The sequence below is a fragment of the Lynx rufus genome, unplaced genomic scaffold, assembly GCF_022079265.1.
Source record: "Lynx rufus isolate CCGP_SWC_20201006 ecotype Redwood Valley unplaced genomic scaffold, mLynRuf1.p SCAF_19, whole genome shotgun sequence".
Classification (NCBI taxonomy): Eukaryota; Metazoa; Chordata; class Mammalia; order Carnivora; family Felidae; genus Lynx; species Lynx rufus.
The window spans coordinates 3468755-3492301 of record NW_025814833.1 but is presented as its reverse complement, the minus strand read 5'-3'; the positions used below and the strand labels follow the sequence as shown (position 1 = coordinate 3492301).

General features: G+C 34.7%; 1 protein-coding gene across 1 annotated transcript in view; it reads right to left on the bottom strand.

Moving 5' to 3' along the window:
• TBC1D8B (TBC1 domain family member 8B) overlaps nt 1-23547 on the bottom strand; it is a 55937-nt gene that overhangs the window by 1637 nt on the left and 30753 nt on the right. The window contains exons 8-20 of the mRNA XM_047082113.1: nt 21298-21447; nt 20589-20739; nt 19755-19969; nt 14396-14513; nt 12898-13183; nt 11802-11931; nt 10712-10810; nt 7332-7400; nt 6921-7161; nt 5894-5959; nt 4177-4260; nt 3056-3112; nt 1372-1469 (exon numbers count right to left, since the gene is read on the bottom strand). Of these exons, the coding sequence (XP_046938069.1) occupies nt 1372-1469; nt 3056-3112; nt 4177-4260; nt 5894-5959; nt 6921-7161; nt 7332-7400; nt 10712-10810; nt 11802-11931; nt 12898-13183; nt 14396-14513; nt 19755-19969; nt 20589-20739; nt 21298-21447 (1764 nt within the window). The remainder of the gene's footprint in view (nt 1-1371; nt 1470-3055; nt 3113-4176; nt 4261-5893; nt 5960-6920; nt 7162-7331; nt 7401-10711; nt 10811-11801; nt 11932-12897; nt 13184-14395; nt 14514-19754; nt 19970-20588; nt 20740-21297; nt 21448-23547) is intronic.

Here is a 23547-nt window from a genome sequence, read left to right as displayed (position 1 = left end):
GAGAGAGAGAAAGAGAGAGAGAGAGAGAGAGAGAAAAGAGACAGAGTGCAAGTGGGGGAGGGACAGAGAGAAAGGGAAAATTCAAAGCAGGCTCCAGGCTCTGAGCTGTCAGCCCAAAGTCCAACATGGGGCTTGAACCCATGAACCGTGAGATCATGACCTGAGCCGAAGTCAGGTGCTTAACTGACTGAGCCACCCAGGTGCCCCAGACATGTTTCTCTTTAAAGGCTGAGGTGGGACCCAAGTAGAGAAATAAACTGGTTTGTTTGGTAGTTGCCCCTAGATAATCCATAGACGTTGCTAATAGATATTTGAGAATTAAAAAGAAAAACTGATTCTAACACAAGAGTTCCATCCTACTAGAAAAATCTATCTGTAAATAAAAAAAGCAAATACAAAGGATATACTTAATAAAAATAAACAGTACCAAACTTTTAAGTTTTATTTTTCTTCCTTAGTTTGTAGTACTATTTATAAAAAATTTTAGAATAAATACCATACTGATTCATTAAAAAAACTTATTTAGCTACCAAATTACCTAGTCCATGAGGAATACTGTTATTTGACAGTTCTTATTTTGGTAAAATTCTGGGGATCTTCAGTATATAAACCAACACATTGTAATTTAAAAAACATAAGAACATAAACTGAATGACCAGTATTTAAGATAGACATGGATTTAGAATTGTGTCAAGTAGTAGTAGTATTGTTTGAGCACATTCAAATATAAGATGATAAGACACCAGTGTGTGACCTATTTTATTAACTTCTTATCCCTAGTACCTAGCATTGGGTGTCATCTAGTAGGCACTACAAAAATGTTTACTGAATAAATGAATGCTTCTAATAAAGCTGGAAATAGGAAACACTGAAATATATGTTTATACATACATCTTTTCTATAGTCACAAATGTTGTCATAGCAGAGGAACTATCCTGAAACTAAATACATTTAAATGCTTAACGCAGAAAATCATTTTGGGGCGCCTGGGTGGCTCAGTCAGTTAAGCATCTGACTCCTGATTTAGGCTCAGGTCATGATCTCACTGTTTGTGAGGTGAGCCCCATGTAAGGCTCTGCGCTGTCAGCTGTCAGCACAGAGCCTACTTGGGATTCTCTCTCTGCCCCTCTCCCACTTGCATGTGTCTTCTCTCTCTCTCAAAATAAAAACATAAACATTAAAAAAATAAAGTAGAAAATCATTTAAAACTTTGCTCCTACTCTTCTGTGCTCATCTGAAACTTAGAGATGATACACAAATTATTTAACTATTTTTGTAATAGCATGTTAGCAATTTTTAAAGTTGGTTACACCCACATTCATAAAAAAACAAACAAGAACCTAGCATTTTTTCTCTTTGAAAATACTATACCTGATTCATTCTTGGTAAATCCTTAATGCTTTCTTCTTTTTTAGAAAGCTCATCTTGCCATTTACTTAGGTATGCTTGAATATCAACTTTTCCTTTGCCTGAAAGAGTGGAATAAAACCATTTCATAATGAACAGCCCACTGTATTTCCCCAAATCTCAGAAGGAATAACTATGATTGGAAGATATTTCATTGAGATATAAGATTCCACCTTTTAATAACCCAGGAAATTATCTGAATTTACCTTTTATTTCATCCACTGGCTTTCAGAATACGTATTCCATTTCTATTAAACTAAAACTTTTACTTTGGGAAGGCTGGGGACTAGGGAAGATGTGAAGAGAGACGAAGAAGGATGCATTTTAGATTAAACAGTATACCCTGGCTTGACAATGTAAATTTCATGTAGATGTTCTGATGCATACTATTAAGTTTAAAATAGCTTCTATATGATGTTCTTAATATGCAGATTCTGAAGTGTTATATGGTGGCTTTTCTTAAAAAAATTCAAAACACTACTTATCCATTCATTCCTTTGAAGAGTTTAATCACAGTAATTAATGTGACTATTAATAACTTAAGATCCATTGGAAAACTAGGTAGATATACAGAACCTTAGGGAAGGTGTCATAATTTAAATAGATCTTTGGCAACTCATTATTTTTTAACTAAATGTTACTCAAAAACATAAAAAGAATGATGGATTTTTTTAATGCATTTGACAGCCTTGATCAAAATGTTAAATGTGCATATTAGACATAGTATTCTCATACTTCTATGAATTTATCTATCCTAAAGAAATATGTATAAAAGTATCCTATAATGTATGTATAAAATGTCTGTTGCAACACAGTTTGCAATACAAATAATTGGAAACAACCTAAATGTCCATCAATATTGGGCTAGTTATTGAATTATGGCATGATCAAATCAAACAATGGAATACTCTATACCCATTAAAAAAGAATAAGACAGATCCAAATGTACTAACATGAAAAGATATCCATGATATATCACAAAATAGAAAAAGCAAATTGTAGAACAGTATTTATGGAATGTTTCTTTTTTTAATAAAAAAGAGAGGTCTATATGTCTTTGTGTATACATGGAAACAAGTCTGGAAAGGATACAGAACAAAATGTTTTCACATTTACTTCAGGGTAGAGTTCAGTGGGAATATAAAGATTTCTGTTTAAATTTCTTTTAGAAGAATTATCTATTACTCTTGTAATTAAAACTAAATATTTTCGGGGCGCCTGGGTGGCTCAGTCGGTTAAGTGTCCAACTTCAGCTCAGGTCATGATCTCACGGTCATGAGTTCGAGCCCTGCGTCGGGCTCTGTGCTGACAGCTCAGAGCCTGGAGCCTGTTTCAGATTCTGTGTCTCCCTCTCTCCCCCCCCGTTCATGCTCTGTCTCTGTCTTAAAAATAAATAAACGTTAAAAAAATTTTAAAAAAACTAAATATTTTCAAAATAGTAAAATTAAATGAATATGGGTTATTTACTATAACTTCTGAGACTTAAGTATCAAGACAACAAAGACTAAATTGTTAAACTGACATCAAAACAGCAAAAAAGCTCTCAGGACAAATCAATAGCCTTTAAAGGGAATCCACTTTGTGCCTTTGCCACTAACTATTCACAAAAACAGTAACTTAAACTAAATGATATTCCTAATCATAGTACCTTTTTCAGGGCTCTTTTTTAGTGATTCTGCTTCCTTCACATTTATAGGCTGGGAAACTAGAGGAAAGGAACACAATTGAATTTTTAAAAATATTTAATAAGTAAATACCTTTTGAAAGTAAAAGAGTATTTTATATAAAAAGGCACATGTTATTTTCTTCAATTCAGGAAACCAATTTTAGCTGCCATGACCTCCTATCATCAGAACACAAAGTATTCAAAAGCTTTTATAGTTGAAAGAACACTGGGGAGACTCTATACGAAAAAAAAAATCTAAAAGTATACCAAGTTTAACAAATATTATTTATTTCTGGGGGGGGATATTTTCTTCCCTGTGACCTACTTCAAACTAAACTGTATTACTTTTATTATTAGGGAAAAAAGCATGCTGGAAGTCAGAAGACTGAGCTACAGTCCTGATTGTAGCAGTAACTCATTGTGAAATCTTGCACAAGTCACTTCTCTCTGGGCCTCAGTGCCCCTATCTATATATAATTAAGGGATTTGACTAGATGATTTGTAAGGTCTCTTCAAACTTAGTGTTCAAACACTTAACATATAGTAACTATAAACATACATTAATCAGGACTTATCCCTCTGTAACACATTCATGTTTATGAAAAAGAAGCAAAGGACACAAAAATAAGTGCATAACACTTCCAAATTATGTCTTGGAGACAGATTCATCCCTGTCTCCTACACCTACAGTGATTTATAATAAGTATTCACTGTTTGAATAATAGCTATGACCTTCAATCATCAAAGATGCTATTGTCTCCACTGTATTTTAACAAGGCATGAAAATGATCTGATACATTTTAGAAATTTCTGCGATGTTAAGTAGAACAATTCTGCTACGTAAGTAGAAACAAAATGCATTTTCTAATCCTCCAGTAGAATAAACATTCCCTAAATGAAAACACACTTTAATCAGTCAAATATTTTGGGGGTATTTACCATGCATTTAGCACTGTGCTAAGTGTTATGGTTGCACAAAGGAAATATAAAGTACCATTAACTCATATTTTACTAATGGTAGCTGGGTAAAAAATACTTAAGCCAGGAAGATCTCTATGAGTGACTAATCGTCAAAACAGATAACATTTTTAACAGATATTTACCATGAAGCTGACTGAAATAAAGTAAGTCTTCTTTTGAAAGTTCATCTCCTTTTGAAGGGTCCTTAGATTTCACTTCAGTATAAGCTGAAAACAGATAACCCAATCAATTTACTAACAATAAGGGACAGCAGTGGGTCCTATAATGGGGTCAAGTAAATCTGGGGGCAGAGAGTTAAACAAAAGGTCTCAATAAGACAGACGTGAAGAGATGTGGAAGTAATACTACTCTATAGCAAATAATAAGAAGTTCTTATCACTTTTAGTTCTATTCGTTCTCTTACTTTTTAATAGTTTTCTGAGAGCCATTACAAGTTGAAATAAGAAAATGTGGCATTTTAAAATCTCTGAAAATGTGACCTCATTTAAAAACATCTTTGGTAATAAGGCAAACATGAAGTTGAGTGCTGTAACCTACACAGTGGTTTCTCTATTTTTGATCTTTCTACTGAAAGTATATTCATTCCATGGCAATATTAGACACTCTAATAATAATTTGACTTGACAATGCAAAGTTCTTAATAATTAAGTTATTAGGTGGTTTTTCTTTGGTGTTTAATGCTCTGATTGTGATAGGAGTGTGTAAAGGGTAAGAGGTGGCTTTTAGATTTTTGGTCTGGTAAAGAATGGTTCCTGGCTATCCTGGGAAGGCTCTCAAAGAAATCCCAGGTTTAGCTTAAGACAAGTTATGAGGTGCTGTTTGCTTGTGTAAATTATCCTTTCTAAACTAAATGGTACCTTTGCAATGTTCCTTTAGCTTAAAACTTAAGACTGTTTTCCCAAAATATGGATCAGGTTTGGGAAAGCCAGACTCTTAAGGTCAGTGGAAAACACTGAATAAACTGGAATGGTATGGTAACATTAGGGGAGTATGGCAGAATAGAAAGAAACCTAAGCTTTGGAGTCAGACCTCAGTTTGAATCCCAGCAGTTTATTAGTTATGTGATCTTTGGCCAATAATTTAATCTTTCTGAGCCTTAGTTTCCTTATCCTTGGAAAGATAGTACTTCTCAGGGACATTGTGAGAATTAAGTAAAAGAACACATGTAAAGTAAATGCGTCAACAGAGAAAGTGTTCAATAAATGGCAGCTTTTATTTTGCTTCCTTTTCCAAATGTTTAACATCCTTGCTGCCTAGTCTCATTTTTTCTGAATAATTTGTAGTATCCCACAAGTTTGGCAATTTGTCTAAAGTTAAATTCTACTCCCCAATAACAACATCACATGTCAGTATTATACCAATATTCAAATGATAGGTCGTTCTTACACATAAACTATCAAGTTGACCACTAACTGAGAGGAAGCTTATGGACCCTTCTGTTACACAGAATCTCTTCTACAGATTTCACTGTAACTACCTATCAGAAAAAGTACTAGATATATGATCCATGGGCCACAATGAAGCAATGACCTTAGATCATATTGAAAATTACATTATTTATTAAAATTGAGTATCTACCATTATATTTGTTAAAATGGAATCAATTGGAGCACCTGGGTGGCTCAGTCAGTTAAGCATCCGACTCTTGATTTTGGCTCAGGTCATGATCTCACAGTTGTGACATTAGGCCCCATGTCAGGCTCCATGCAAAGCTTTGCATGGAGCCTGCTTAAGATTCTCTCCCTCTGCTACTTCCCTGTTTGCACTCTGTCTCGCTCTCAAAAAAAAAAAAAAATGGAATCAACTCCTGTATATCATTAAAGACTGTTAAACTCTTACCTGGAGGAATATGCAGCTTAAAAAGCAGCTTAAGCTTATCAGTGAAACTTCCATTGTACATTGTATCTGTTTAATAAAATTCAATTACAAATAATCATGTTTTCAAAGAACATTCAATCAATTCCAGCAACAAAGATTAATTAAGATACAGGTATTAGCCAGTAATTAGGACTCAGAAACTTTGTCACTTAAACTAACAATTAAACAACCACCCAGTCAGCCAGATTCTCTCTTTCAAGCGTATAAGTAAAATATACTTTATCAGAGAAAAAATGCTCTCATGCTGATTTCCCTTCCCCCAACCTAAATCTTCTTTTTTTCTTTTTAATGAGGCCTTATGCCTCATTTGAGGAAGAGAATTCCTCTTTAACGGGCAATCCCTGATAAGAAAGTATGCTGGGGTGTCTGGAAAAGCAAAGGGTGTCTGGAAAAGCAATGTAACTGGTGAACTATCTACAGGCACAGCATGTTTGTTGGATATTTCTCTACCACTTTTCTAGGTTATGTGATTGGATTTTTACTGAGGGGGAAACTCCTCCTGAAGCCTCCATGTGCCTGAATGGGGCAAGATATGGATATTTTCTTCCCTTGTGTTAACCTTTAAAACAACTATATCTAACAGCTTGCTTTTCTGAGAAGACTGGGTCAAAATGAGACCAATATACTTATATTTAGCAAAAGGTCCACTTATTGCTCAAGTTGGAGATAATGTAACTCAGGCTGATAAAATCTGACTAAATTGGCACTAAAAGGCAGTACTAAGTATTTCTAGGGGTACCTTTATTTCTTGCTTTAAAAAAGAAAATTATTGTGGGCGCCTGGGTGGCTCAGTCGGTTGAGCGTCCAACTTCAGCTCAGGTTACCATCTCACAGTTCATGAATTCAACCCTGGCTTTGGGCTCGCTGCTGTCAGTGCAGAGCCTGCTTCAGATCCTCTGTCTCCCTCTCTCTGACCCTCCCCTGTTCATGCACTCTCCAAAATAAATAAAACTTAAAAAAAAAAGAAAATTATTGGACATCATCCTACCAATTGCAGAGGAGAATTCTTTGAAGTTTATAAGGCAGTCAGAGTTTTCATCCAACAATCTGAATGTCCATAAGGCTAGTGAGTCTTTGTTTGCAGAATGAGCCCAGGGACTCAACAAGTGATATAACACTCTGAACTGCTGGCAGTCAATCTGATACTGTTCCAAATATGGCAGACTGGGGTCATGGTACTTCAATACTGGACAACCCAAACACCAATAATAAGAAAAAAACAGCTCTTTCTATTAAAAACAAATAAAAAGAGGAAAGTCATTAAATCATAAAAAGCAATTTTATAAAATTATTTTCTTTTAAGCATGTCTACTAAAATAAAGATAAAATATTTAAAAGTGGTTGTGGTAAAATTTTGCTTAAAAAGTACTACTTTTCACTTGAAGAAGAACAACAGTACCTTAAAGATGACATAAAGTTCATCCAATTCATGAAGGCTCAATTTCACATCTTGTGATACAACACGCAACTTTAAAAAGATTAAAAGCAATTTATAATTTAACACTTCAGTACTAAAATTATTGAATCCATTTAGAAAAATCTCCCTCTGCAAGAATAATTTTCTTCTAACTTTTTAAAAGAATAACAAAGACAAATGTACAAATTTTGCCCTTTAAAAAGGTTGTACATAGGCTATAGTTCAATTATACTCTGATATGTACTTTGGTTCAACTCTGATATGTACTTTGATCTTCATCCCTTCATACCCAGAGATCACTGCCAAAGGACATCCATTTAATGTCTATAAATATAAGTAACAGTATTCTAAGTCTCATTCCATATATTCCTCTCTTGACACATAAACAATGTGTCAAAGTCATCAAATGGGGTTGTCATTAAGCACTTCAAAGACACTGGGAGAGGTGTGCATTCCCTATCTGTGCCAAAAAAACCTATAATCCAAGAAATAATAAGCTTAGAAAATATGTAATTTTATCCTACTCCATGAAGAACAAGCACCAATGGTACAACGATTTGGGTATTTAAGAAATTTAAAAGAGTAAAGATAAAATATAGAATTAATAAAATAGTGGAAATGAAAAACAACTCACTACGCTCAATAAATAAAACAAAAAGCTGGTTAATTTAAAAAAAGTAAAATAGACAAATGTGGCAAGTGTGATAAAAGAAAACACAAATAAACATCACTGAGAAGTAAAATTATAATATAAACATAGGTATAAACATAGGTCATTAAAAGTGTTCAGCACAGAGGTAGCATTAAATATCTATTGAATGAATTCTTTAAGCTTTATATCTATATATTTGAAAGTCTAGATGAAATGAATAATTCTCTAGGACAAAAATTACCAAAATTAACCCAGAAAGAGCAAATTCTGAAGAGACAGAACTGAAAAGGTAATAAAAATCTGTCATCTACCAAAAGGCAGCAGATCCAAATAGTTTCATAGGCTCAATTCCTCAAACTTTCAGGTAATTGTTAATTCCTGTGTGATCTAAACTATTCCAGAGCATAGTAAAATATAATTTATTCCAAAATTCATTCTATGACGTGAGCACAACTCTCATTAGAAAACTAAAGTTAGCACACACAAAGAAAACTGTAACCCAATGTCACTTTAACAAAGATGTAAAGAACACAGCTAAACTATTTAGCAAAATTATCAAAGCAGAATATTAAAATAATAATACAACATGACCAAACAGAATTCATTTCAAAAACCCAATAGAAGGATATTAGGAATTCCTTAATATAACTGACTACATTAACAAAGCAGAAAAATATATAAACTCAACATATGGAAAAATCTTTTGATCAAAATTAACACTCAATACTGATTTTTAAAAAAAGGTCTGAATCAATAAGGCTCCAGGTCAACAGGAGTACAGTTGACCCTTGAATAACATGGGGGTTAGGGGCGCTGACCCCTTGTGTACTCGAAAATTGACATGTGACTTTTGACTCCCCGCAAATTTAACTACCAATAGCCTACTGTTGACCGGAAGCCCTACCAACAACATAAACAGTGGATTAACACACATTTTGTATGTTATATATATTATATAATGTGTTCTCACAACAAAGTAAACTAGAGAAAAGAAAATATTAAGAAAACCATAAAGAACAGAAAATACATTTACGGCACTATACTGTATTTATATATATAAAAATCCATGTGTAAGTGGACCTGCACGGTATGAACCTATGTTGTTCAAGGGTCAACTGTACTTAAGTTTTGGGAAGTCAAAAGTTACATGTGGATTTTCATGTGCACAGTGAATCGGGGCCCTTAACCTCTGCATTGTTCAGGGTCAACTATATAGCATGTCCATACTATGGTATACTATTCAGTATGTTAAGAAAAGTGAGGTAGACCTATATGTACTGATATGCAATAACTATGATATATTTTTCAGTGAAAAAATTAAGTTGCAGAAAAAAGTAACTGGTATGATCTCATTTAAAAAACTGTATCAACCTCCCCCCCAAAACAGACACATTTATGTCTATAGATACATACTAAAAAGATCTGGAAGGATATATACCAAACAATTTTAATACTGGTTACTCCTGGGCTAAGGGACTTTTACTTTTTTAAAAAAAATTACTTATTTAAATTCAAGTTAGTTAACAATACAGTGTAGTATTGGTTTCAGGAGTAGAATCCAGTGATTCATTGCTTACATATAACACTCAGTGCCCATCCCAACAAGGGCCCTCCTTAATACCCATCACCCTATCAACAAAAGGCAACAAGAGCCCAAATATCCATCGACTGATGAATGGATAAAGAAGATATGGTATAAGATGTGGTGTGTGTGTGTGTGTGTATATATATATATATATATATATATATATATATATATATATATATAATGGAATACTACTCAGCAACCAAAAAGAATGAAATCTTGCTATTTGCAACAATGTGGATGGAATTAGAGGGTAGTATGCTAAGTGAAATAAGTCAGTCAGAGTAAGATATATGATTTCACTCATATGTGGAATTTAAGAAACAAAACAGATGAACATAGGGGAAGGGAAGGAACTTTTATGTTTTTACATTTCTGTTATGTTTAAGTTATTAATAGTGAAAATGTATTACTTATTTTTTAAGTTAATATATAAAACCCAAAACAAGGGGGCTCTATGCTATGTCACAGTAATATCACTGAATTATTTGAGAGCTAAACCCAGAATCTTCAGAAATGTTCATCTTCCCAGATTGGTATCTCTGAGGATGTGGCCATTAAGCAAGTAAGTTTACAAAAACAATACATGCTTATGATAAAAGCTCAATCAGTACAGAAGGATACATACAGCAAAGTAAAACTCTCACTCTTCCAACCAGCAATCTATTAATCCCATTAACCAGAGACAACCAATATTAACAGCTTCTTATGTAGACATCCAAATATTAAAAAGGAGAGTACTTAGAAACACAGTTTTATAGCTTTTTTTACCTTATCTTAGGTTTCTAAGGATAATAAAATATATTAACAGTAATGACTACTGACTATGTAGGTCAGCTGTTCGCAATGATGAAGCACGTCAAAAATATGTTATGCTTAAATGCCTGTATCACAGCATTCAATATTAAAGGTCAAATAACAAAACACTTTGGAGAAATCAACATAATTCCATTAGAAGAAAATAACTTACTTCCTCTCAAATTTACACTAAGCTAAGCTGTGGCAAGAATCTAGCTCAAAAGTTTAGTTATATTCATTTTCTTCACATGGAATGTTAATTTTTTAAAGGAAGTTGGAAAAAAATGTTAATCCAATTGGCTTTCCCCCCATAGGGAAGATACTCACCACATTCTGCTTTGTTGTTTCCTCTAGGGTCTGTATGACATACAACCTATTTCGACAGCGCAAGCTGTGTATATCTTCATAGCGAATATTACCATATTTCTGCAAAAAAATGATTTCAGCAGATACTCATTCATAATAAATATCTGCTTTTCTTACACCTGAATTTCATCAGACTCAATTCTCAGAGGCCTTGGTTCTATTTCTAGCTATTTTCCTAACTTGTTCAGTGGTTATGCAAATTTTCACCTCCCACGTTTCAGTTGTTCTATAGATTTACTGGAGAGAATTCAATCTACTATGTGTCTAGACTATGTATAAGAACATTGGAAAAATTCTTAGTCTCTAGGAAGAATTTTCACCTTTTTATATGGTGATAGATATTTATAAGTGGTCATTATCTGTGAAAGCAAGTGAGAATCATTTCATTTAAAGATAGCAAACTGAAGCAGGTGAGTCTATATGACCTAGGAAGAGTTGATAGAACTCATTTTTATACAATGGAGCACTACTTAGCCATAAAAAGAATGAAATCTTGCCATCTGCAACACATGGATGGACCCTGAGGGTATTATGCTAAGTGAAATAAGTCAGAGAAAGACAAATACTACATGATTTCACTTATAAGTAGAATTTAAAAAATAAACAAAACCCAAACTCATAGATGCAGAGAACAGAGCAGTAGTTGCCAGAGGAGAGGGGAGTTGGAGGGGGAAAAAATGGGTATGGGGGGATCAAGAGGTACAAAGCTCCAGTTATAAAGTAAGTCCATGGAGATATAAAGTACAGCATAGGGAATACAGTCAATAATATTGTATTAACTTTGTATGGTGACAGATGATAACTACACTTACTGTAGTGATCAGTTCACGATGTATACAATACAAATGTTGAATCAGTATATTGTACACAGGAAATTAATATAATATTGTATGTCAATTATACCTCAATAAAATAAACAAATGAAATTGGATTTTAAATTATATCTTTAGTTGTATTATCTTATTCTTGATATACCACTAGAGATATAACTATAGTACTGATCATTTAAACTATGCTATGTAATTATATTTGTGGTATAAAAAAAACTTACCTCATTTGACTCTCTAATCAAATCTGTAATATCCACTTTAATAAGACTGCTTTTCTCATCACTCACATTTGAACCCTGCTGAACACTTGAAGGCAATGGGCTATCCTTATTAGTGACACTGTCAAAGAACCTATCCAAAAGTGACAGTAATACAAAAATTAGTGGAAGTAAAATGCAGAGAAAATGATAGCTAATTTCTCCCTAGTTAGAGGTTAATGTCAACTGATAGGACAAAGGGTGGTCTTATGAAGAAGTGGAATCTGAAGATGGTTAGTAATTAGGAAGACAAGGGAGAGGGGAATGGGATGGTGAAGAAATTATTTCAGAGGCAAAGAGGAGAGCATGAGGAAAGCAAATAGGCTCAGAGAGTACTCAGCAAATACCACATAGCCTAGTAAGGATGGAATACAGGGTATGTAGAGGCACGTAAGGAGAAATAAAAAAGATACATTGAGGTCCTAACGTAGAGTGTTCTGAATGCCAGAGTGTTTATATTTTATTCTGTACAAAATGGTATTTGATGCACCCTTACAATAGTGACCCATTCATTTAACATATACGTACATAGTGTACATGTGCACGTGCGCGTGAGCACGCATGCGCGCGCGCGCACACACACACACACACACACACACACACACACACAAAGTGCTCCAATATAAAATAACATTCACAGAAAAAGTACTGGGAAAATAAGGCTCAGTATACCTGACTGAAATTACCTGAAAACCAGAATGATCTCTCCCACTGGTTTTTAACATTATCAACTATTCTTCCCCCTTCAAACTACTTTTACACAACAATACTTTATAGCTCAAACTGGGACTATGAAAGTCCCAGCGTACTGAATCAACAATATTAGTGTAAATGTGTATGTTACCAAGTGACTTACTTCAGAGGGATCTGCTCTTACTATATCTTATTTTGAAACAGAGAAGTGGACATTAGTCCTAGATTTTTCATACAACTAGCTTTGTGACACTGGGCAAATTGTTTAAAGCTTCTAGGGCTATTTCCTCATCTGCAAAACAAAGGGACTGAACAAGATCATCTCCAAGGGGCTCTCCAGATTTAAACGTTACGGTTCTGACAGTACCTGTTTAAAGTTGTCATAGCTTCAGCATCATCTTTACATGTGATCAGTTTGTCTAAATTATAGTCAAGTATTGCCAATCCCAGTTGTAAAATGGCCTTTATTCCATCATAGAAGAAACAGTCCACCACATTCACTGCACTTTCAATAGGCAGCACACTAATAAAAAGTGTGAGGAACCATGAGAGAGAAACTGAGGAAAAGAATGTCATATCAGTCATACGTTCTGTAAGTTGGGGAAAGTGATCCCTGATAAGTTCTTCAAAGACTGCCTGATCCACCAAGGCACCTGGTGAGCATAAAAAGAAGTTTAAAAATGAATCCCCTTCAAAAGGATTTGTTTCTGATACCTTCCCACTTACTAGTATGCCAATATATCTCATTTCTATTCCTTCAATTATGAACTTCTTTAGTGCCTTTCCTATATTTCATACATCTCTTTATCTGCTAGTAAAGTGTCATGAATCAAGAAGCACTTGAGAAACTCAGTTCAAATTCATTTGAACAGTAATTTATTCAATCTTTTGCAGAAACCTGTAATAGGCACCATAAGAGATACTCCAATTAATGAAATAGCCTCATCTTCAAAGAGCTTAATATCTAGAACTTCAGATCAATATACAAATAACTATAATGAAAGAACTTTAGATAAATACACAAATAACTATAATGAAAGAATGAAATGCAATCAATAACCCAGCCATGATACTGAAGGCGTATGAGTGTACAAAGTTGAAACCACCTACAGCTTTAAGGTAGAGTATCAAAATCTGTAAATATTTGATGACTGAAGAAAATATTATACAATTAACAAACTAAGAACTTGACCCTTCTTTTAAACCTTGAAAATATCAATACAATTCATATAAATGTAGAGATTTCAAGCTGGTTAAAATCTCTCTCTCATTAAGTAATTATTAAAAATGTTCCAGTAGCTCTGGATGCTTCAGATCACCACTGTTTTAGCAATACAGAGATAGTCAACTTAAAATTTCTATTTCTTATTAAGAAACAGACCAGGCATTTTATCTTAAAAAAGCAACATAAGGGGCGCCTGGGTGGCGCAGTCGGTTAAGCGTCCGACTTCAGCCAGGTCACGATCTCGCGGTCCGTAAGTTCGAGCCCCGCGTCGGGCTCTGGGCTGATGGCTCGGAGCCTGGAGCCTGTTTCCGATTCTGTGTCTCCCTCTCTCTCTGCCCCTCCCCCGTTCATGCTCTGTCTCTCTCTGTCCCCAAAAAAAAAAAAAAAAAAAGTTGAAAAAAAAAAAAAAGCAACATAATAAAAAAAACTTTCCAATCATATATTCAGTACAAAAAGTTCTTCTCATGAGCATATCAGTGAATGTAACATTTTGATACTGCTTACATTTTGTGTATTTCAAAACCTAATTGATCAGTTCTTCCACTTGATACATAAATTGGTACATAATTACAAGAGACATATAAATTGTTCAGAAAAAAATATGTGCTTATATATGGGATATGTATGTGTGTGTGTTTACCAATGATTCGACGGTTAAAATAATCAGGCAACATCCGTTCACACACAGCAACCAGAAGCCAAAAAGCTTCTTCCTCTTTTGCATACAGAAGCAACACTGAAGTTAAAATGTTCATTGCCTAAAATTGACAGAAAAATAAATAAATAAATACTGCCTGGGTGATGATTACATTTCTTTTTCAAACCCTAGTTTCAGTAATAAAAACTATGAAAAGTAATCATAATGGAAACATAAGCACTCTGAGCCAGTCTAAAGCAAAACAAGGTAAAGTCTGGCTAACATTTGCAATCAGTTACTTTATACAGTAAATTCAAAGAAAATGAAGCAGTAATATGAATATAGAACAAAATACGCAAAACCTCTATAATTTTACACTAAATTCAGTGAATAAAGTATCTTAATTATTGCAAATCTGGAAAAACACATAATTTTCAAGAACATATTAAAACTGGAGAAACAAACTTCATCTGTATTTTCAACTGCCTACAAGAGAACATCTCTTAAATATCAATCATCCTCAATTGTGTTCAAAACTAAACACCTTTTCTCATTAAACAGGATTCTCTTCTTTGCTATCCTAATTTTGATCATGCTCGAAACCCTTTATCTGCCACATCCAATGTGTCTTTACAGCCTAGTTTCTTCTTATAAAATGTCTTTTTGATCTGCTTTATCCTCTCCATTCCACCCTAACTTTCTCCTTATAATCTATCTTGCATACAAATGTCAGATCATTACTTTTACATTTAGCCACAGGAGCTTGTTATGAAGGTAATAAACCCTTAATGTATAGAATCTGGAAAGAATGGAAATGTATGAAGGAAATTAAATCTCCTGTATCCTACCTACCCAGAGACCACCACTGTTAATAAGTTGATGTACTATGTGTGTGCATATGTGTGCTTTCCTTCCTTTTTCCCCTTCTAAAGTTTGTTTTTTTTTTCACTTACCATCTTATTACACATTCTCAATGCCATTAAATAATTCTAAAACAGTGTATTTAATGACTATGAAATAATCTAGTAAGTTGAATATACTATAAATTATTCAACCATTCTACTATTGTTGGACATTTATTTTGAATCCAATTTTTCACTACTATATGTAACACTGCAATGAATGTCTTTGTATACAAATCTTCAAGTATGTTATTCTTTTTTCAGGAAAGATATACATAACAATGAAAGTATTCAAATAATACTATTTTTAAATGACATGATATTACTACCAAATTATATTCCAGAAAGACTGTACCAATTTATATTCCTGACCAACAGTGTTTGAATGTTTATTTCACTGCTCCTTTGTCAATACTAAATACTGAGAATTGTAATAATTACAATTGGTCCTTGTTGATTTGATGGTGAAAATGTTGATTTGATAGTTTTGAGTTTTTTGAGGCCAAACTTTCTCCTTTTTATACTTTATTAATCCATCTGTACTTTTGGTTCTATGACTAATCTTTTCATGCTTGTTGCTCATTTTTATATTTTAATACTTTTCTTATAGATTTGTGTATTAAGTATGTAGATTCCTTGCCAGATCTGGCACTGTATTTGACCTCAAGTTTAGTTTTTACCCCATCAATTTTCCTGTTCAAGAAGCCATAATGGCTTAGTCTGTTAGGCATCCAACTTCAGCTTAGGTCATGATCTCGTGGTCTGCAACATGGTTCAAGCCCTGCGTTGACAGCTCAGATCCTAGAGCCTGCTTCAGATTCTGTGTCTCCCTCTCTCTGCCCCTTCTCTGCTTGTGCTCGGTCTCTCTTTCTCTCAAAATAATAAACTTTAAAAAGTTTTTAAAAAGAAGCCATAATGGGAGGGGGGGTCAGTGAAAATGGCAGAGTAAGGCCCTCTGAAAGTGCTCTCCTTTATATAAGAAACAAGAACACTGGTTCGGGCGCCTGGGTGGCTCAGTCGGTTGAGCGTCCAACTTCAACTCAGGTCATGATCTCGCAGTTCGTGAGTTCAAGCCCTGCGTTGGGCTCTGTGCTGACAGCTCGGAGCCTGGAGCCTGTTTCCGATTCTGTGTCTCCCTCTCTTTGCCCCTTCCCCATTCATGCTCTGTCTCTGTCTCTCAAAGATGAATAAACATTTTAAAAATTTTAAAAAAAGAAACAAGAACACTGGAAAATACTGTCAGAATCAATTTTTCAGAACTCTGAAAATTAACCAAAATCTTATAACAACTCAGAAAGCATTTGTTTAATAAAATGGCTGAATCTCAGTAAAAACAGTGAGCTCTGTGGCATTTTAAATTGCCTGATACACATACCTCCTCCTCAGCTTCACATTAGCCTTAAAAACCAACACTCCAGCAATTATAGTAAAAACACCTAGCAGCCACTGCAGGGACCAGGCAGGGCTGGAGCTCCTTCAGAGCCCCATTTTCACATAATTGTCATTATTTGGCCTGTCTGGTGGTTTCCACATGAAGACTCCACTCACAAGGCTGTGTTTATTTGACCTGACACAGCGTTCATGGTAGGCAAACCCTTCTTTCAGTGTGTTTGTTGAAAACAATTGGAGGCAGTTGTTGAACATGCGGTTTGCTGAGGCAGTGGATAAAAGTTGGGTCAAATAATAGGCTAATAAAGGGTCAAAATGAAAAAACTGGGGAATGAGATACCCATAGGGGGCTTTGTAAGGCTCTGAGAAATTCCTGGGAACCTAGAAGGCCATGTGCACGATATGGCTTTATGCATGCCCAGAGCTGTGTGTATGCTCAGGAAAGAACAGAAAAGGCCCTAAGCTCTCACCTCTGGTTAATCTTGAAGTTCTACACAAGTAGGATGTGATAGAGAATAGAAAAAATAGGGAAAAATCAACACAACCAAAAGTTGGTTCTTTGAAAAGATTTTTAAAAATTGAAACAAACAAACCCTGAAATACCTTTAGGTAGCCTAACCAAAAAGATAAAAGACAGAGAAAGGGCTCAAATTATTAAAATCAAGAAACAGAAACAGAGAACAGTACTACCAATCTTAACAGAAATAAAAAGGATTCTAAGGGAATATGCTAACAAATGAGATAACCTAGATATAAAATGGTTAATGAGATAACCTAGATATAAAATGGTTAATTCCTAGAAAAACACAAACTACCGAGACCAACTCAAGGAGAAACAGAAAAATCTGAATAGACCTATAAGAAGTAGTGACTGAATTAGTAATGACATAATTTCCTGCAAAGAAGACTCTAGGAACAGATAGCTTCACTAGCAAATTCTACCAAACATTTAAAGAAGAATTAACATCAATCCCTTATAAACTCTTCAAAAAAATAGGAGAGGAAGAAATACTACTCACCTTATTCTATGAGACCCTGATACTAAAACCAAAGAGGTATCTTAACCAGATACCATTTTATTTTATGAATAAATGTAAAAATACTAAGCAAAATACTAGCAAACTGAACCCAATAACACATAAAAAGGATTATAGAGCCAAGACCCAGGGAGATTTATCTTGGAAATACAAGGAGGGTCAACATATGAAAATACATCAATGTAATACAGGACATTAACAGAATAAAAGTAAAAAACCACATGATTATCTCAATAGACAAAGAAAAATGGTTTGACAAAATCCAACACCCTTTCATGATAAAAACATTCAACCTAGGAGTATATAAGAACTTCCTCAACTAGTCCCATCAGCCATAATGAGTCAGTACAGTTCACATGGCTTTTTGATCAAAAGCAATAAAACCTGCTTATTAAATTCAGACTTCTTCTTGGCTTGAAAGATTCTCCATGATTTTGTCCTACACAAACTTATTTACTTCTTGATTCTAACATAAATCTAGCCAGACTGATCTCCGTGGTAGGCTTATTCTCACATGAATGGTATCGCTCATATTGTTACTTTAACTCAGAATAACTTTCCTTGTGCCCTCCATGTTTCTAACTTTGCTCTCATCTTTTAGAAGTCAAAAGCATGTGCCACCTACTTTGAAGGTGCCTCTACACTACTATATATAGATAACATTGCGGACTCTGTGAGTATAAGTTGTTTGAGAAAAGAAGTGCCACACTTTTTTTTTTTTTTTTTACCTCTCAGAGATCCTAAAATATGCTAAATATTGTAATTTAGGTGATCCATTCACTTAAATTGTTTTTCAAAAAAATTCTCTATTGATAAGATTTAATGGATAGAATTGATACATAATCATTATAAGTGCTCATCCCACTATAAAGGAATATGTGGCTGATAGTGCTAGCTATCCACCACAATCCAGTCTCCCTTCTTCCATAGTATCTGGATATATACATGCTCAGTCACACTATAATTTGCAGACTTTTTTGTAAACAGGTGTGGCCAGAAGACTAAGACCTTCCAACAGAATGTGGATGAAGTGATGTATGCGCATTCTAGGCCTACTAGCCAATAAAATCTATAATTGTTTCTCCATGCTCTCTCCGGTTTCCTGTGAATGGTAATGGCAATGAAAGAGCATTTTGGAAGCCATGTTTTGAAGATGACAGGGAGTGCTCCAGCCTAAGGCCCTGAATAATCTCATGAACGAGAGCTGCCTATTGACTTAAATACTTGCTCTTCTGTTTATTCCTTTGAGGAAACTTCTATTGTGTTTAAGCTATTACCTATTTGAGGTTATTTGTGTTAGCAGTCTAGCATCCCTAGTTAATATAGTGTGCTCCTAAAGGATTTTTTCAATGATTCCCCCACTGTCTACAAAATAAAATTCAAACTCCTGACCTCTCCCAATCTACCTGATATTTTTCCTCTATCTACTTAGCTTCATTCACCCTACATTTCTAAGAAACAAAACATGGTTCTACATACATTCTATGTTTACCTCTATCTGTGTTTGGTTACACTGATGCCTCCACCTGGAACATTCTTTCATTCCAGCTCCATACATCCAAAATTCACCAATTATCAAGACCTACAAATGCTACCTCTTCCACGAAGTCTTCTCAGATTCCTCCAGATGAAAATAATTTATCCCTATGATAAATCCTGATAGAACTTTACATTTCTTTAATAATTTGTCCCACTTGCTTTTTATTTGCCAATGAATATGTTTTAATACTTACTCGTTTGTATACTTTCAAGGGCAGGATCCTTATAGGATTCATCTTTATATAGTCTTAAGCACCTAGCACAGTATCTTTTACAGAGCAGGAATGCAATAAACACTTGTTAAATGTAAAAGAAAAATGAAGTAATGAAATATCAATTCTCTTAAGCATTCCCGCTACCATCTACTTAGATTAAAAATAAGCCCTTATCAATCTCAGCCCAACCTTTCTTATCACAATTTTCAAACAGAGCTATATTTGATATGACTTTACCATTTGGAATATGTACACAGATGGGCTCATACTGAAGTCATACCTGGCAGTATCCAATTTTGGGATTCCTGTATGCATAAGCAGTGAGTACCCGCCTCAGAGCAGATATGCCAGTGTCACTCTGAAAGGCTGGGTGTTCAGGCAGGGAGCGACGCAAATCACGTTCAATTTCTTCAGTAGCCAAGTTGCAGGTCCCTAAGGACTGCTCAACCACTTCAGCATAATAGCCAGGATTAGCAGCCATTTCATTAACAGCACCTGTAAAGACGACTGCATTAACATACAAAAGAAGAGGAATGTAATAAGGCCAACACTTGCATATATACATAAAGAATTGGATAACCTTTAAATTTAGCTTTATACTCAATTAATATCCTAGCACAAACAAAAGAAAAGGCTTCACTAGAATATAACATCAGGACACCAATTTAAAAAATATATTTATTTATTTTTGAGAGGAGGGTGTGAGGGAGACAGAATCCAAAGTCCGCGCAGAGCCCAAAGCGGGGATCGATCTCACAAACTGTGAGATCCTGACCTGAGAGGACACTTAACAGACTGACCTACCCAGGCACCACCCCCAGGACACCAATTTTATCCAACAGAATTTTCATAAACTGTTTTTTTTCCCCTTAACTTTCCTTTGACACTAGAGCTAGAGATATTACCAATTAGCCATATCTTGCCTAATAAACTAATTTGCTCAGACAATGGATGTGTGGATATATAAGTAAGTACACATAACTACCTTATTCTCTTTGACTAGTCTGAACTCATGAATAAGAGTTTGTTCTAGCCATCTTTGTAATTGTTTTTACTTAGTGCATAACTCCTAGAAGGGGCATGGCTAGTATCTGTTAGTAAAGTGAATAAATACCTGAAAAAAGCATCCACAGCTCTCCTCTTAAGGTCTCTGGAATCCCTCTTACAACCAGATCTCGAGTCTTTTTGGTCCGAAACATGCTAACCCCACGCCCACATTCTGTAAACAGGATGTTCCATGACTGTTCCTTCATTTTTTCTTTCAACTGTAACAAAAAATCAAAGCAACTAAACATGGTGACAAATGAACTTCTTTCAAATAACTTGAAAACTCTCTTCACTGTGAAGTAATACCCGTGGAAATCAAGAACAGAGAAAGTCAAAATCAGTATTCACAGAGAGGCCAAACACTGGAGCACTGTTCACAAATCTTTCAAATCCACGTGAGTCTAATAGATGTATTTTACTATTTTAATTCTTACCTAAACTCATATAAAAATGGGAAAAGCATTACACTTCAGAGGTAAAACTTTGAACCATTATTCTCCCCCACTCACCTCAATTTTAGAATTATTGGCAATCTATGCATATAAAACATGATGTTCAACTTTCATCGTTTATCTTAATTCTTGTTAATAGCCCTTTTTTTTTGAAAATAGCATTTTTATGTGATGGAATGAAATAAGTCACACAGTAGTACCTGCTGGAAAACCTTATCAAGCACCAAAAGAAGATTTCAGTTGTGGTACCTTCTAGTCTGCTCTAAGATTTTTATTTTTGATAAACTGTTTCAGTCCATAGATTTTAGTATTTTGTTTTCCTACCATTTTGGAATTAAGATTCTCCAAATTCTGAGGGTGAAATACTGTCATTAAGGCTTCGGTGTTCACAGTTTTACTGCATTCTCTCTGACATGTCAAAGACTGTACCTCAATATTATCAGATGGGTCTGTAGAATCAGAACTAATAGGAACCTAAAAAAGAAAAAATGTAATTGTCCCAAACGTATGCTTAAAAGTTTCTGCAAGAAGAAAAAGTGCTCATGTTTTATCTATCATTTATAAAGCACAATCTGTCTACATAATAAATATTGAAGCAATGTCTCAGAGAGACATTGTTTTTCTTTTGAAATTAGAGATAGCAAGAAATTAGTGTCTGGAACAGCAAACTCAAGACTTCAGTGAGCCCACTCCCCTGTAAAAACAAAATATTGGCAAAGAATTTTAAAAAATACAAGTTCAGAACACTGGAAATGAACCAAAGGCACAGAACGAACTGAAAAGCAGAGATACAACTAAAACTAATGAATCTCAATAGGACATCAGACTCTGTGAAGTTTTAACATGAGGCTATTCTCATCATCCCTCCCTCCCAAGCTCAGAGGTATGGTAGCCATGAAAGCCTGCATTAACACAGCCAAAGGATCTTCTGGAGCTTCACTAAAATCTCCATCCCCAGAACACAGTCAATATTTTAACCAGACTAGCAGCTCCCTAGAAAATCCCCATTCTCAGGGTATTGTTATCATTTGATTTAATTCAGAACTCAGGTCTGTGAAAAAAGCCCAGTCCCCAGGGTATTACAGATTCCTAAGGCTATGATTTCAGTTTGGGGGAAACTGGAGCCTGGCTAAAAATCTAAAAGGAAGATCTAGATAACCATAGGGAACTTTGAAAGATTCTAACATATTCTTGGGGATCTAGAAGTACGTGTAAAAGTACAGGGGTGTGAAACTGGCCAGGAAAGAAACGGGACAGGGGAAGGCCCCATTTGCTCAATTCTGGCCTATTTTAGAGGTAAGAAGTGAAAGATAAGGCTGATTTAAAAGCTTCCAGAAGTTTGAGGTATACCTTCACACAAAGATTTCCTTTGCAAAAAGTAGAAAACTTAATGGTTCACAGCATTTAAGGAGCTCACTGACCCATCACTGGCTGGCCACTAATTTATACTGACTAAAGGGGGTAATCAGAGAAAGCCAGGTTTAAAAATAAAAACAGGAACTATTTTTAAAAAGCAACCAACAGAAAATGTCTTTGAGAGGGCCCAGTTCCTAGATTTTGTAAACTAAGAATGTAAAGTAGCTATTATAAATATATTAAAAGAATGAAAGGAAATTATGTTAAAAAAAATAAGGACCCACTTAAAAAGTGGGCAAAAGATCTGAATATAGACCTCTCCAAAGAAGATAAAAAGATGACAAATAATCATATTAAAAAGATGTTCAATATTGTATCACTAGGGAATTGCAAATGAAAAAAACAATGAGATACTATTGGCTATTAAAATGGCTAAAATCCAAAACACTGACAAGAACAAGTACTTGCTGCTGAGGATATGGAAAAAGAAATTTCATTCATTGCTGATGGAAATGCAAAAATGGTACAGCCACTTTGGAAGATGGTTGGCAGTTTCTTACAAAGCAAAACATAGCCTTACTATGATATGATTGAGGAATTGTGCTCCTAGGTATATACCCAGCTAGTTGAAAACGTATGTCCACACAAAAACCCACATATGAATGTTTATAGCAGCTTTATTCATAGTTGCCAAAAACAGAAGGCAACCAACGTATCCCTATTAAAGGTGAATGGATAAACATTGTGGTATATCCAGACAATGAAATATTTTTCCGCAATAAAAACTGTCAACAAAACATAAAGAAATAAAAAAAATCTGAACTTACTAATAACATGTAAGGACACTGAATCTGTAATCCAAAACCCCCCACCAAATAAAAGTGCTGGATCAGATGGTTTCATGGGTGAATTCTACTGAACATTTAAAGAATTAATGCCAATCCTTCTCAAATTCTTCCAAAAATCTAAAGGGGATGGGAACAATCCCAAACAAATTTTACAAGGCCAGAATACCCAATACTAAATCCAAATAAGAACACAAGAAAAGAAATTATAAACCAAAATCCCGATGAATAGAGATGCAAAAAATTCTCAGAATCATACTAGCAAATCAAATTCAATAACACTTTAAAAGGATCATACACTATGATCAAGTGGGATTTATCCCTGGGAGGGAAGGATGGTTCAACATACACAAATCAATAAATGGCATACATC